General features: G+C 42.3%; 1 protein-coding gene across 6 annotated transcripts in view; it reads right to left on the bottom strand.

Annotated features, from left to right (window-relative positions):
- LOC144263186 (uncharacterized) overlaps positions 1–14,304 on the bottom strand; it is a 289,824-nt gene that overhangs the window by 200,762 nt on the left and 74,758 nt on the right. For 4 of the 6 annotated variants that reach the window (XR_013345759.1, XR_013345757.1, XM_077813960.1 and 1 more), the window contains exon 5: positions 3,445–3,482. Coding sequence is in view for 2 of the 6 variants with exons in the window: in XM_077813960.1 (XP_077670086.1) it covers positions 3,446–3,482 (37 nt within the window). In the remaining 4 variants the exon portion in view is untranslated. Of the gene's footprint in view, positions 1–3,226; positions 3,483–14,304 lie in introns of those variants that run through there. The other 2 variants (XM_077813959.1, XM_077813962.1) reach the window with 1 other exon arrangement.

Below are 14,304 nucleotides of genomic sequence, written 5' to 3' on the forward strand. Positions count from 1 at the left end.
TCAGTATCCCAAGTGTATATGTTTACTGGCAGGAATGTTTCAAACAGGTAATTGTAAGTGAATAATGTTTGTAGAAAACAACTTTCAAATTTGAATCACTAATATTTGCACAAGAATCTGATTTTGCACCAATTCGTCAAGGGAACAGAAATATACAATACAGTATCATATCATCCAGTCAGAAAACCGAACCCCACACTATCACACAACACAGGTTTCAACGTGAGCAGGTGAGTGTTGGTACAGCACACTGGCACTTCTCTGAAGCTGCAGTTAAGGGCTTCAGAATCTCATCTTTGGTTGCCAAGAAAATCTCATCTATGAAACAACTATAAGCAATGCAGTGACAACTCATTCACCTCAATAAATTAACTTGGATGCCCAATCATAATCATTTAAATGTTAATATTGTTAACTCTTTCACTGCTCATGAAAGCATGCATCAAACAAGCCAAATACAAAACATGAATGAAGCCAGGTTGTGCCTGGCTTTTGGTTGAAACAATGTGGAGGAGTAAATGCTAAGTATTTGTTTAGTTCTTCACATGGAATTTATGAGGAGAACTGAAAAGTCAGCCCTAGTTCAGCTGAATAGTCTGTGGACCTTTGCCCTGAAGAGCTTACAAGCTGAATAGACAAGACAGAGAAAGGCTAGGAGGGAGAAAAGAGGCACTGAGACATGCAATGTTTTGCCCAAGATCACAGAAGAGGTAAGTGGCAGAACAAAGCTTAGATCCCAGCTGAATTGTCTCCTAGCACAGTGCCCTTGCCACTAAATCAATCATTCACAGTGCCAGCCATGTTTGCCACAATCACTTGAAGGACACAATCGTTTACAGCTCCCATTCAGTGTTAGTTCATCTTCTTAATCAGTGATAACACTCACATACCAATGCCTGGGAACCCACAGGGAGTTGCCTTTTCAAAATCTTTATAAAACAGACCATAGGGTAACTCCTGATTTCCTGTAAAACTGCTGTTTTACTTAATCCCTGATGGAGCAAGTGGTAGCAGTATAAGTGTCTAAAAAACACTTAATTTAGATTTAACAGGTCAGTTAAAATATCACTGGGCTCAAAAAGAACACTTACTGTAGTTTAATGAGTACATGGGGTACATCTAGCTGAGAAGTCTGCTAGCCACACAACATACTGCCCCCTTTTCAGAATTCGTTATCTTTAGGAACTGTATTTGGGTTTACCTTTGTGATTAAATTTGCAATATAAATTGTACTGGAACTTTGGATTTGTTACTTCCAAAGCAGGTGACTTGTACTCATTGTGATGGCTTAAGGCAAATAAGGCTGTAGGGGATCATGCAGCTGCAGGATATTGCCTCTCATTTACCAGATTTATTTACTGTAGTTACCCCACAAAGGATTCATTTTAATCTCCAATGCAGCCCTGCAAGTCTTGCCAGTGTCTTACCTGCCCCTCTCCACATTACTCTAATATTCCTCCCACCTGGCCATCTCCACTGTAATCTTCCATATAGTCTATTCCTGGATTTTTTTTTCATGCTTCTTAGTGCTTTCCAGTCTCTGCTTTTTAGTGCTGGTTACTAATTTTGGTCCCAATCCTGTGACTGCTCTGCACACAGAGCTTCTGCAGAATTAGCCCTGTTACTTCCCGTTGTGCTGGGCAAAGTAGGACTGGAGCAAAGCTTTTGTTAGCTGCTCAAACCAAATGACAAAAGTACTTTGTCCAGCTTTGTCTACAGCTTGGACACGCAGGAAAGAGAACAGGTGGAAAAATCAGAAAAGTTATTGTAATAGTATTATATTAATCTATTGTCAAATGACTCACAGTTTATCAGTAGTAACTGCCAGAAGAGTAGTATTCATTTGGAGCCAAATTCTGCCATCCTCACTCACACTGAGTAGTGCCCTACTTCATAAGGAGGCCCACCGATTATTATTCAATAGTTGTAAGGAAAGCAGAGCCTGGCTCTAACTATATAATCAGCCCCTTTGCTGGGACACTGCCTGGAGGAACACCTAAGAAGTGGTTCGCAAAAAGAAAAGGAGTACTTGTGGCACTTTAGAGACTAATCAATTTATTTGAGCATAAGCTTTCGTGAGCTGCACGAAAGCTTATGCTCAAATAAATTGGTTAGTCTCTAAGGTGCCACAAGTACTCCTTTTCTTTTTGCGAATACAGACTAACACGGCTGCTACTCTGAAAGAAGTGGTTGTGATTACTCTGAGATGTAACAGTTTGATAGACGCAGAATGCTATTTCACCGCACTGGCAAAATGAGCTAAGTAGGGCTCTGGAAGAGTCAGTGACCATGTTAACATGAACAACAACTTTGTACTCTCTGTTGTAGAGGGACTGAGGTTTTTATTACAGCACTCTCCTCTGCTAGTATAGAGGTACATTATTTAAGTGAGATTTGTCAGTGGCTAGTTTGATGTTCCTCTGTTGTGAATGACATTTGTCTAGCTTGGTTTGTTCTGCAAATATTATTATGGCAATTTTGGGCATCACAGACTGCAACTTAGGGCATAATCCATAGGAAGCAGCAGTGTGTTGCTACCCCAGGGGCATTCAGGGAGGAATTGTGGCCCATGGACATTTTTTTCAATATGATGTCCTGAAAATCATCATTAGGATTTACCACAAACACCTCTGAATATCTTGTCTTAGATGACAAAAAGGGTCACATTTTCCAAAGTTCTCAGGACCCAATAGCTCCCTTTGTGATGCCTACCACCAATGTGTTGAATTCTTTGGACAATCTGGCCACTTATTTTGTTGCCTGAATGGAATCTGAGCTCTTAAATCTGGTTTAAATTGTGGACGCTGAGCACTTTTGAAAACTCAGGCCTTCCAGACTAATTTGCCAGTCACTTACGCTGGAGTGATTCCACAGAAGACAATGACGCTTTATACTGGTATAGAACTGGTATAAATGAGAGTGGAATCAGACCTCTCCCCCACCCCGTTTCTGTGATTCAGTTTCCTTATCTGTAAAATGGGATTAACAGCACCTAACTCAGACAGGTATTGAGAAGCTATATGTGTTAATATATATTCAGCACTTTCAGGTGCTTAGATGGATAGCACCATGTGTGCACAGCAATCTTATGAATGTTGCTGTTTTGCACTAACATTTAATGCTTCCCCCTGCTTCTCCGATCTCTATTTTTGTTTTGTTTTCAAACAAATGATAATTGGATGAAACCTCAGGAAATAAAATGCTTGAGTAACCTTGGAGATGAAGATTCTTTATAATAGAGTACATTTATTTCCGGGGCTAGTACATGCAAACTAGCAGAAAATGGGGAAAAAAATAGTATGTCTACTAAATAATTGTTTCTTGCAGAAACAGGAACAATAAATATTTAATAAAAATGCAAATATAAAGCCATCTGAGGTGCAACTCCTGCTATAATTTTACAGTGAAAGACCAAGTGCAGCTGTGTTAATGTTCTAAACTTACTTCAAGTACTAGTCCTTCCGCAATTCATTTCCCATAACCTAGAAAGGAGAGACAAAGATCAAACTGAATTATTTATGTTTTAGAATTCACTGGCATTCTGTATTCAGCACTCTGACAGAATATATACAGTTGCAGTGTATTGTTCTAGCTGATGTTTCTGGGCAATCTGTCACCCACACAATGGAACAATAGGATGAAGCTTACTTTTACTTTGCTTATCACTTTTCTTTCAGCTTATTCAAGTATGAACTTACTTCCATACAGGATTAGTTCAAGTGACTGAATCTGTGCGAGAACAAAGCCTGAAGGAAAGGAACAAAATCAGGATAAGGGGAATAACTGGTCTGATGCTTACTATCTGAGGAGCAACTGTTGAGGAGTTATGCTCAGAAATGTACAGAGGGACCTGAAGACCTTTAGTGGTATGTTTTTGGTGCTCTCTTTTTGGGTCAAATGAAGGTGTTTTCTGAAGAAATTAAATAGCAAAATCTACAAATGTGGTCACACCTGCAAGCAGCTAACTGAAATAATGTGTTATGTTACCTTTTTATTAATGAAAAACCATTTGTTGCTTAGTTTCTCTAGGCAGCTAAGTTAGAACAAGCTTGTATGTACAAATGGACCTAATTTGCATTGTACATGTGAAGGATGTTTTATCTTTCAGGGCACAGGTATTACCCTTATCATTTAGCAATGATGACTAACAGTTCTAAATGTGGGAGGCAGATCCAGAGCCATTAACTTACAATCAGAGCTCCTCATGAGGAATGCAGAATGATTTGCACACACACTTTCAGTCACCCAGTTTGAAACATTCAGGGCTAATTGTGTAAGATACTGAATAACTTCTTCAGCTGATCCTGCTGCCTGGGGAATGAAGGTGTGCAAAACATCAAGCATGGCACAATTCACATACAAAGCTGCTGCACTGTGCATTAAATTCAGGAAAGCCTGGAAACTCTGTTAAAGCTGAAACTCAAAAATGAGCTGCACCACATCTATGTCAAAATACTGTACTACATACAGCATTGCATGAAGTACAGTAAAGTTCTCAAAATATTATGTCATGACTAATACAGCATAGTAACCTCTGTGATAAACTAGGCAGAAAGGGAAGGACTTGCTGTGAGAGCTTGAAGTCACTTAATCCCTCTGTGCCTCATTTTCCCCATCTGTTTTAAAAAAAAAGATACTCACTTTTGTAAAACATGGGTGAGGCCCTCAGAAAGAAGGCAATATATAAATGCATTATTATTGTCATTCCTATTTAGGCATTTCAAGTCAAATTCTCAGCTGGTGTAAATCAGCATAGTTCCACTGAAGTCAATGGACCTACCTTGATTTACATTAGCTGAGGATCTGGCCCTTGGAATGCAAAACAGATACTTTTCAAAGAAGAACTAACCCCATGAAGAGTAGCTCTCTAAAAATTGCATTTTGTAGTTCATGTTCTCCCTCTGAGCTCTTCTAAAGAAAAGGATGATTTTGTAACTGCCACTTCTGCAAACTCAGCCTGACATCTGAAAGCAAAGCTGTGATATTTCTCGCTTATATGTTATTGCCAGCAACAAAGGCTGCATTTGAGACACTTAGTTAACTTTTCTGTTGATCATGTGCAAGCCAGAAGAGACCCCAACTCACTCTTCCAGAGCTGCATTGGCTCTGCAGGAATAAAAGAATAAATGATGGTAAAATCTTATTGGTGTCAATAATAATAATTACACATAAAAGATTACAATGAACAAATGAACATTCTTGTAGTGTGAGGTCATAGGCACAAGGAGCCTGCTTTAAGCAGCTGCTAAAGAACTCCCTAAGTGGGAAGTTCCCCTTTTATTAAGCTCCCTGCTGCAACACATCCTGGTCTTCTCTGGTAACTGTGGAGGACCAGGAGCTCTATAACCCCTCCACAGGGGTGTGTGTGTGTACACACAAACACACACATACACAAGTTCAACATAAACTAGAAATTCCATAAAACTGTTTACACTTCTGTCTCCTTATCCACTGAATTTAAATAGTCCTGGGCAGTATTTAAGAGATAAAGTATTTTGAGGGGGGTCTGATCAGTCTTCCAGACAGTGTTCTTACTACTGTTGAATTTCCCTGCGGAGAGGCTTCACTTCCTGACAGAGAACCCATAGGTCCTGGATCCTCCCTTCATTGTGTTGGGAAATGTTGAAGATGAAACTGATTCCTCCAGGAAAAAGTCCTTTTGGGTCTCCAGTAGGTAGAATCTGAGAGTTTTCTGCCAAGTTCTGAATAGCTTCACATGTTTGGGAGATTTTGAGACAAAACTTTTTCCCTGGTCTCAATTCAGGCAGTGCTTTTGCTCTGTACCAAATATTGATTTTTTAAAAAAAAATCTATTTTTTTTTTAATTTTAGTATTCCGTTTTTGAAATTCCTTCAGGTCAGGCTGTGCTTCAAACTGTATTGGTGCCACAAGTAAAGGCATATTAGTTGTCTTCCCACCAGAAGAACTGCTGGAGATAAGCCAGATATAAGCAGTGCTTTATGAGTCCACAGGTTTTTGCAGAAGTCTTTTCAAAGACTGCACTGCTCACTCCACTTCCCCGTTCCTCTGGTAATGTGGACTACTAGTAAGCTATCCAATATCAAAGTCCTGTACAAATGTTGGGAATGAGGTAAATTGAGGCCCATTACCAGATATGAGGACTTTAGTTGTGCACTGTTCTTATGTTGTAAATTTGTCTGACTACTCCTGCCACATTTGTGTCTTTTCTCTTTACTGTGTCAGTATTGTCTCACTATGTGGCTAAGTCACATTGCTGTTTCTTCATTGTTTCTTGCATTCTCACTTTTGCTTCAGCTTTTGCTAGTATGAGATCTGGGTCTAACTGAAGTTGTGCTTATAAACTGGTGTTTCTCCAACCAACAACTATACTGTCTCATTAGTTCTTCTTCTTTTAATGCAACACTAAGAATTGCAGTAATTCAAGTCTCAGCTGTTCCCCTTTGTTCCTGGCACCTCCTATTAAATTTGGCTTTTTCATATATAATACTCTGTCTGCCTATGAAATAGGCATCACAAGTTTCTTTCACATTGGAATATTCATAACTGTACAACCATTCCTCCATTAGTGAAATTGCAAAGTAATAGGACTGGTCGATAGTACGTGATTATTTCGGAATTAGCCGAGTTAATTCGAAATAAAACTGATTCCGTCCACATGACCAAACTGTTTTTTTCAATGTAAAGGGCTCTTTAACCAGATTTCTGTACTCCACCTCTGCAAGTGGAATAGTGCTAAAATCGAGATTGCAGTTACAGGTACTGTGGACGCAATTCAACATTATTGGCCTCCGGGAGCTATTCCAGAATGCTCCCTTGTGACCGCTCTGGACAACACTCTCAACACCGATGCACTAGCCAGGTAGGCAGTAAAAGCCCCAGGAACTTTTGAATTTCATTTCCTGTTTGGTCACCATTATCACAGGTGACCATCAGCAGAGTCCACCATCACAAGAGACCACGCAGTCCCGGATTTTCAGACAAGCTCCAGCATGGTTCAAACGGGAGGTACTGGATCTCATCGCATGTTGGGACACCTGCAAGGGGGGAGTTGCACGGAGCGAGGAAGATGAGTTATTGGAGGACGAAGAGGAGGACAGTGCACAGGCAGCAAGTGCGGAATCCATTTTTCCCTCAGCCAGGAACTAGTCTTAACGCTGGAGCCAATAGCCTCCCCCGATTCCCAAGGTGGGCTCTTGGACCATGACCCTGGAGAAGGCACTTCTGGTGAGTGAGAGCCTGATCGGAGCCGCATGGTGAGGGGTGGGGGGAAACCCAGCAGCGCTAGGCTGTTCGTGTTTAGTTTAGTGGGCTCATCCCTGCTCAGAGTGTCATCGGAGCCACGGGGTGGGGGGGTGGGGTGTTGTATGAAGCGATCATCCCAGAGAGCCTGCAGGCCCTCCTTTTATACGGCAAACCCACCAGGGATCGCTTGCTATGGGAAAGGGGGCCCGGGAAGTTTGAAAGCATTGAAATGAATGCGGAAGAAGCAGAACCCCACGTGCCCCTAGGGCTTACCATGGCTGTCTGCAAGCTGAATTCTGTTGCCTGGCCACGTGTGATGGCTTACTCACATCAAAGCGGCAGACACTTCAGTATAAGGCAAAATGCGACCTTGTACAGAAAGAACATGTGCTGTGTACTATGAATTGCCTGTTTCACTGAGAAAAAGTGTCCCCTTTGTTCTCTATCTTTTAAAATATTACCCTCCCTTTTCCTCCTCCAGCAGGTGCAAATGTTTCAACGTGGCCCCTATCTACTTCATCCCAGAGACTGGTCCAGATTAGAAGGCGGAAAAAACAAACTCGGGATGACATGTTCGCCAAGCTCATGCAGTCCTCCAACAATGATAGGGCCAAGCTGAATGTGTGGAGGCAAACAATTGTGGAGTCCCATAAAGTGTTTAATGAACATGAAGAGAGGAGGGACGCGTGCGACGAGAGCAGGCAGGATGCTATGGTCAAGCTCATGGGGGAGCAAACTGACATGCTCTGCTGTATGGTGGATCTAATGCAGGAAAGGCAGCAAGACCACAGACCGCAGCTGCAACCCCTGTATAACCGCCCTCCCTCCTCCCCAAGTTCTGTAGCGTCCTCACTCAGATGTCCAAGAACATGGGTGGGTGGAGGCTACGGGGACCCACACACCCAACCCCAGAGGATTGCACAAGCAGCAGAAAGCTAGCATATCCAAAATTTTTATTTGGTTTCTGGACTTGTCGTTCCACCCCCCCCAACCCAATACCCTCCCCTTCCCCAGTCTACCTTCTAATTTCTCTCAATGTGTTGTGCAACAAATAATAAAGAATGGTTTTTAAACAATTGTGAGTTTATTTCCTTTCATATATATATGGGGCCGGTAACTTCAAGAGAAACAAACACAACTGTCACACCGTACCCTGGCCAGTCATGAAACTGGCTTTCAAAGCTTTTCTGATGCGCAGCACACCCTGCTGCGCTCTTCTAATCACCCTGTTGTCTGGCTTTGCGAAACTGGCAGCCAGGCAAGTTGCCTCAACCTCCCACCGCACCATAAATGTCTTTTCCCCTTACTCTCACAGATATTATGGAGCACACAACAAGCAGCAATTACAATTGGAATATTGGTTGTGCTGAGATCTAACAGAGTCAGTAAACTGCGCCAGCACACTTTCCAACATCCAAAAGCACATTCTACCATCATTCTGCACTTGCTCAGCCTGTAGTTGAACTGCTCTTTACTAGTGTACAGGCTGCCTGTGTACCCGTTTGTGAGCCATGGCATTAAGGGGTGGGCTGGGTCCCTGAGGATGACTATAGGCATTTCAATACCCCCAACAATAATTTTCTGGTCTGGGAAGTTAGTCCCTTCCTGCAGCTTTTCAAACAGACCAGAGTTCCTGAAGATGTGAGCGTCATGCACCTTTCCCGGCCACCCCAAGTTGATGTCAGTGAAACGTCTCTTGTGATTCACCAGTGTTTTCAGCACCATGGAAAAGTACCCCTTGCAGTTTACGTACTGGCCGCCCCAGTGTTCTGGGGCCAAGATAGGGATATGTGTTCTATCTATTGCTCCGCCGCAGTTAAGGAACCCCAGCACTTTAAAGCCATCCACAATGGTCTGCACATTTCCCAAAGTCACTACCCTTGATGGCAGTTGGTCAATGATTGCATTGGCTACCTGCAGCACAGCAGCCCCCCACAGTAGATTTGCGCACTCCAAACTGATTCCCAACTGACCAGTAGCTGTCGGGCATTGCAAGCTTTCACAGGGCTATGGCCACTCGCTTCTCATGTGTGAGGGCTGCTCTCATTTTGGTGTCTTTGCACTTCAGGGCAGGGGACGGCAAGTCACAAAATTCCATGAAAGTGGCCCTACACATACGAAAGTTTTGCAGCCACTGGGAATCATCCCATACCCGCAACATTATGCGGTCCAACCAGTCTGTGTTTGTTTCCTGGGCCCAGAATTAGTGTTCCATGGCATAAACCTGGCCCAATGCCACCATGATCTCCCAATCCCACATGCCGTGCTTCTAGGAACATCTGTGTCCATGTCCTCATCAGTATAGTAATTGTGCTGTTGTTGCTTCTTTGGCCGGTTTTGCAGGTACTGCACATACTGCTTGACAATGCACAAGATATTTACAATGGTCAAAACTGCAGCAGAGATCTGAGCGGGCTCCATGCTTGCCGCACTATGGCGCCTGCACGGGTAATCCTGGAAAAAGGGCGTGAAACATAGGAGACCGGAGTGGCAGTGGAAGAGGTGCTGTTTGGTTCATGGTAGCCGAAAAAAGGCAGGAAATGGTTGTCTACTGTAGCTTTCACGGAGGCGGGAGCCCAGGACAGACAACTTGGAGAAACTCGGGAGAGCGGGAGAGCAGAGTTGGCGGCAGAAGCTGTGCTGCTCAGTTCATGATGGCTGAGCAGAGTTGTCAGCAGAAGCGGTCGATGAGGAAGAGAAAGAGTAGATACTTATAGAGATTACATAGAAAGATGAGAGGAAATACAAGGTGGATTCATAGTACCAGGAGAGAAGCAGTGCACCGTCTGCTGAAAGCAGCATGGCGTCAGCGTGCCAAAAAGGCGCGAAACGATTGTCTGCCGTAGCTTTCACAGAGGGAGGAGCGACTGATGACACACACCCAGAAACACCCACGAGAATGTTTTTGCCCCATCATGCACTGGGAGCTTAACCCAGAATTCCAATGGGTGGCGGGGACTACAGGAACTGTGGGATAGCTACTCACAGTGCACCGGTCTGACATTCGATGCTAGCCTCAGCGCTGTGGATGCACTCCGCCGAATTCACGTGCTTTAGTGGAGATACACAAGACCGAATGTATAAAATTGTTTAAAAAAAATCAAATAGAATAATTTCAAAATAATTTTGTACTGTAGATGGACCCAGACACGCAGAAGGTAGGACATGCCAGAATTAAGATTGCTTGTGCAACTTTACAACACCCCTGAGAGATTAAGGGATATTGTTATTCCCAGTTTACAGATGGGGAATTGAAGCACAGAAAGTTTGAGGTCAAAAGTATCCACTCATTTTGGGTGCCTAATTTGAGATGCTTAGGGCCTGGTTTTTTTAAGTGTGCTTAGCTTGATAGAGCACTTTATATGTCAAAGCACAGCTTCCTTTGACTTCAGTTGCAGTACTGTGAGTACTCTCCAAATGACATCCCAGAGCCTCCTTGCCCTGCCATTTCCAGTTCCCAGTTCTCCCCACCCTGCCGCTCCTTGTCTCAGTAAACCTAAGTTCTCCCCCTATAACCTGGCTTCTCATTAGATCTGTCGCTCCTCCACCCCCACCTCTTTCCTCCAGCCCCACTGATTCTCAGTTCCAGTCTACGTACCCAGCCAATCCCAGTAATTTTTCAATTTAATGAAATGATAGCACCAGACGAAGTCAATTATTTGTATTTTATGCTTCCTCTATTAACTACACTGCTTGAATAGCCTGCATACTGAAGTTTAAATGGCATGTCAATTATACTAGGTAACTTCTCTTATATTTTCGACTCTATCACTCACTATTATACACACTCAAAAGTATTTTGTTTTCATTGATTTATTTTTAAACTTTCTTTTTCTATTCTGATTTGAAAACTCACATGGGGAAGTGATTTGTCATTGTTTGTCTCCCACATGGCCAATGTCTTCTGTTGTGAGACACATTTACTTAATATTAGAACAGGGTTGATTGATTCACAACCAATTATTTATTCAAAGGAACTTCTTGTGTTTGCAACCAGATGACAAAATTCTCAGATCTATTTGTCATTCAAAATTATTCATGGGTTTCCTCAGTGACAGATACTTGCTCTACCGGATGCACTTTTCACAAGTTTTTGCCTTCAGAAAGCTTGAGCACTCAAACACTTCAAAATATGACAACTTAGGTGATGAGAGACATAGTATTGGACTGGTAATTTGTGACCAAGAGAGTAAAGAGACCCAGGAGGTAGTCAATCTGTCTAGAAATAGCAAATTATTATCAGGTACTCCTTGAGTCAACTGCTGAGCAACCTGTCTTCAGAGGAATGGAACAGAAAACTACAGGGGACATACCTGATAGGCATTCTTGCAAACAATCACCCTTGGTGACCCCATGCTAAGAAGAGCGGGCAGAGAATTCAGCAAGGGACGCAAGGGCAACAGGACAGTGTGGTCTCGTGCCAGTATTTAGCCTACATGGAGTTTGCCACCAGTTAACTTAACTAACTCTCAGTTCAAGAGGTGAAACCGTTAAGAGGTGCCCACGGACGGTGTGAGGCATGTAGCGGCCTCCGGCGCACCAGGACCGGGTCTTCTTGGAGTCGGGTTGCTTGGGAATGCAGCCCAAAGCTGGTGGTAGGACAGCATGGTGACTCCCTGGAGTAAAATATGAGGTGAATCCCAAAGATTGTATGGGATTCTGAATTCATCTGGCAACTCTTCACTGGTGAAGATACACCTTGGAATCAATGACATACATCACCTGGAATTACACAGATTATAGAAGACTAATTGGGAGAGGTAATATTCTTTACTAGACCAACTTTCTGGTTTACACAGAGCTCTTCTTCAGGTCTGGACCTGAAGATTATAGAAGGCTGCAGGGACTATGGAAAAGAGCTGAAGAATAGAGAAGTCCAAATGACATTTTTGAGATCTTTCTGGTCCCACATGTGAGAGAAGAGAGAAGGCAGAAAACGCTGGAGGTGAACCATTCACATTATGGTGTGAAGTTGAAGGGTTTAGTTTTGTGAAGCATGGAGCCACATTCTAGTGGCAGAGAGTGATTTATGAATGGGATGTCTTATATTTCACAAGTAGGGGAACGGAGCTTCTTGGCCAGAAACTAGCTGAAGCAGCCAGAAGGATGTTAAACTAATAATACAAGAGCAGGTTGCTAAGAAGATAAATGTGGTTCAAACTCAAATTCAGGGTGTTGAAAACAAATTGAACCAACATGACACAGAATGTGAAGAGAATTTTTTTTCAATTCTTTATGTAACAATAATAGTACTCTGGAAAACAAGCAAGAGGAATTGGAAATCCTTATTGATGAGAAGGAATTTTATATAATTATCATTACTCAAATGTGGTGGGATGATTCATTTGATTGAAATGTTTATAACTGGTTATCACCTATTCAGAAAGGATAGTTCAGATAAAAGAGACATGGGTAGTGGCACTCTGCTTAACACACCTGTTTTAGAGAAGTGTGTCTCAATCTTTCCAGACTATTGTACCCCTTTCAGGAGCCTGATTTGTCTTCCATATCCCCAAGTTTCATCTCACTTAAAAACTACTTGCTTACAAAATCAGACATAAAATACAAAAGTGTCACAGCACACTATTACTGAAAAATTGCTTACTTTCTCATTTTTACCATATAATTATAAAATAAATTAATTGGAATATAAGTATTGTACTTACATTTTAGTGTATATTAAATAGAGCAGTATAAACAAGTCATTGTCTGTATGAAACTTTAGTTTCTCTAGTGTTTTTTATGTAGCCTGTTGTAAAACTAGGCAAATATCTAGATGAGTTGATTTACCTCCTGGAAAACTGCTGTGTACCCCCCAGGGTATGCCTACCCCCGCTTGAATACCACTGTTTTTAGAGTATGGATCAATGTATTAACCAACAAAGTTCAGAAGGGGATACTGGTGGGAGTTAGGAATATAATTAATGGAGTTTTCTCCCAGGTCAGACTGACAGAGTCCCTGGGGGGTTTTCACAGCATGGTGACAGATTACTTGTAGTGTAAATGGCAAATTCTCTGTAACTTGAAATCCTGATTTGAGGACTTCAGTAACTCAGCCAGATGTTATGGGCCTATTACAGAACTAGGTGGGTGAAGTTCTGTGGCCTGCAATGTGCAGGATGTCAGACTAGATGATCATGATGGTCCCTTCTGACCTTTAAGTCTATGAGTCTATATTGCCAGTCAGAATGGCTTTATAGAAAGCAGGTCTTGTCAAACAAACCTGATTTAATTTTTTGATGAGATTACAAGTTTGGTTGATAAAGATAACTGTACAATATGCACAGCATTCCAATTTTAAAAATAGCACTATACAATGTCAACAGATCACATATTAAATGGATTATCTCAAAAAGCAGTTATCAAAATGGAATCATCATTGAATGGGGATGTTTTGAAGTGGATTCTGCAGGGCCTGATACTAGATCTGATTTTATTCGACATTTTCATCAATGATCTGTAAGTAAATATAAAATCACTGCTGATAAAATTTGCAGATGACACAGAGTGGCAGAGTGGCAAATAGTGTTGAGGACAATCATTCAGAGTAATCTGGATCACTTAGTCAAATGGGCCCATTCAAACAAAATGCAGTCAAATGTCATGGAATTATAGAGTTTAAGGACAGAAGGGACCACCATATTATCCAGTCTGACCTCGGGCATATCATGGGCCACCATCACCACCTAGCACCTGCGCACTAAACCCAACAACTGAAATTAGACCAAAGTATTACAGCTGACGGAAGATTAGACTACTATGTGCCACAGGCAGAGAATAGGGGAGCTGAGGTGAACCAGTCCCTAAGGCTCACATGATGGCAGGGAAATGATTGACTGAGATATAACTAGATAATCCTAGAAAGTGATTTCTCCCACATGAGCATGTGATCAAAACCCAGCCAGCCAAGCGCCTGAGACAGGGAAGCTTGGTTCCACTTCAGAGCCCTGGTCCACCTGCCCAATGTCCCATCTCCAGTTATATACACCTAGATGCAAGTCATACTTACAGAATGGGGGACTGCATCCTGGAAAGCAGTGACTCTGAAAAGAATTTTAAGGGGCCCTAGTAGACAAATTT

Source organism: Eretmochelys imbricata, chromosome 3 (genome assembly GCF_965152235.1).
Source record: "Eretmochelys imbricata isolate rEreImb1 chromosome 3, rEreImb1.hap1, whole genome shotgun sequence".
In the NCBI taxonomy this organism is placed as follows: domain Eukaryota; kingdom Metazoa; phylum Chordata; order Testudines; family Cheloniidae; genus Eretmochelys; species Eretmochelys imbricata.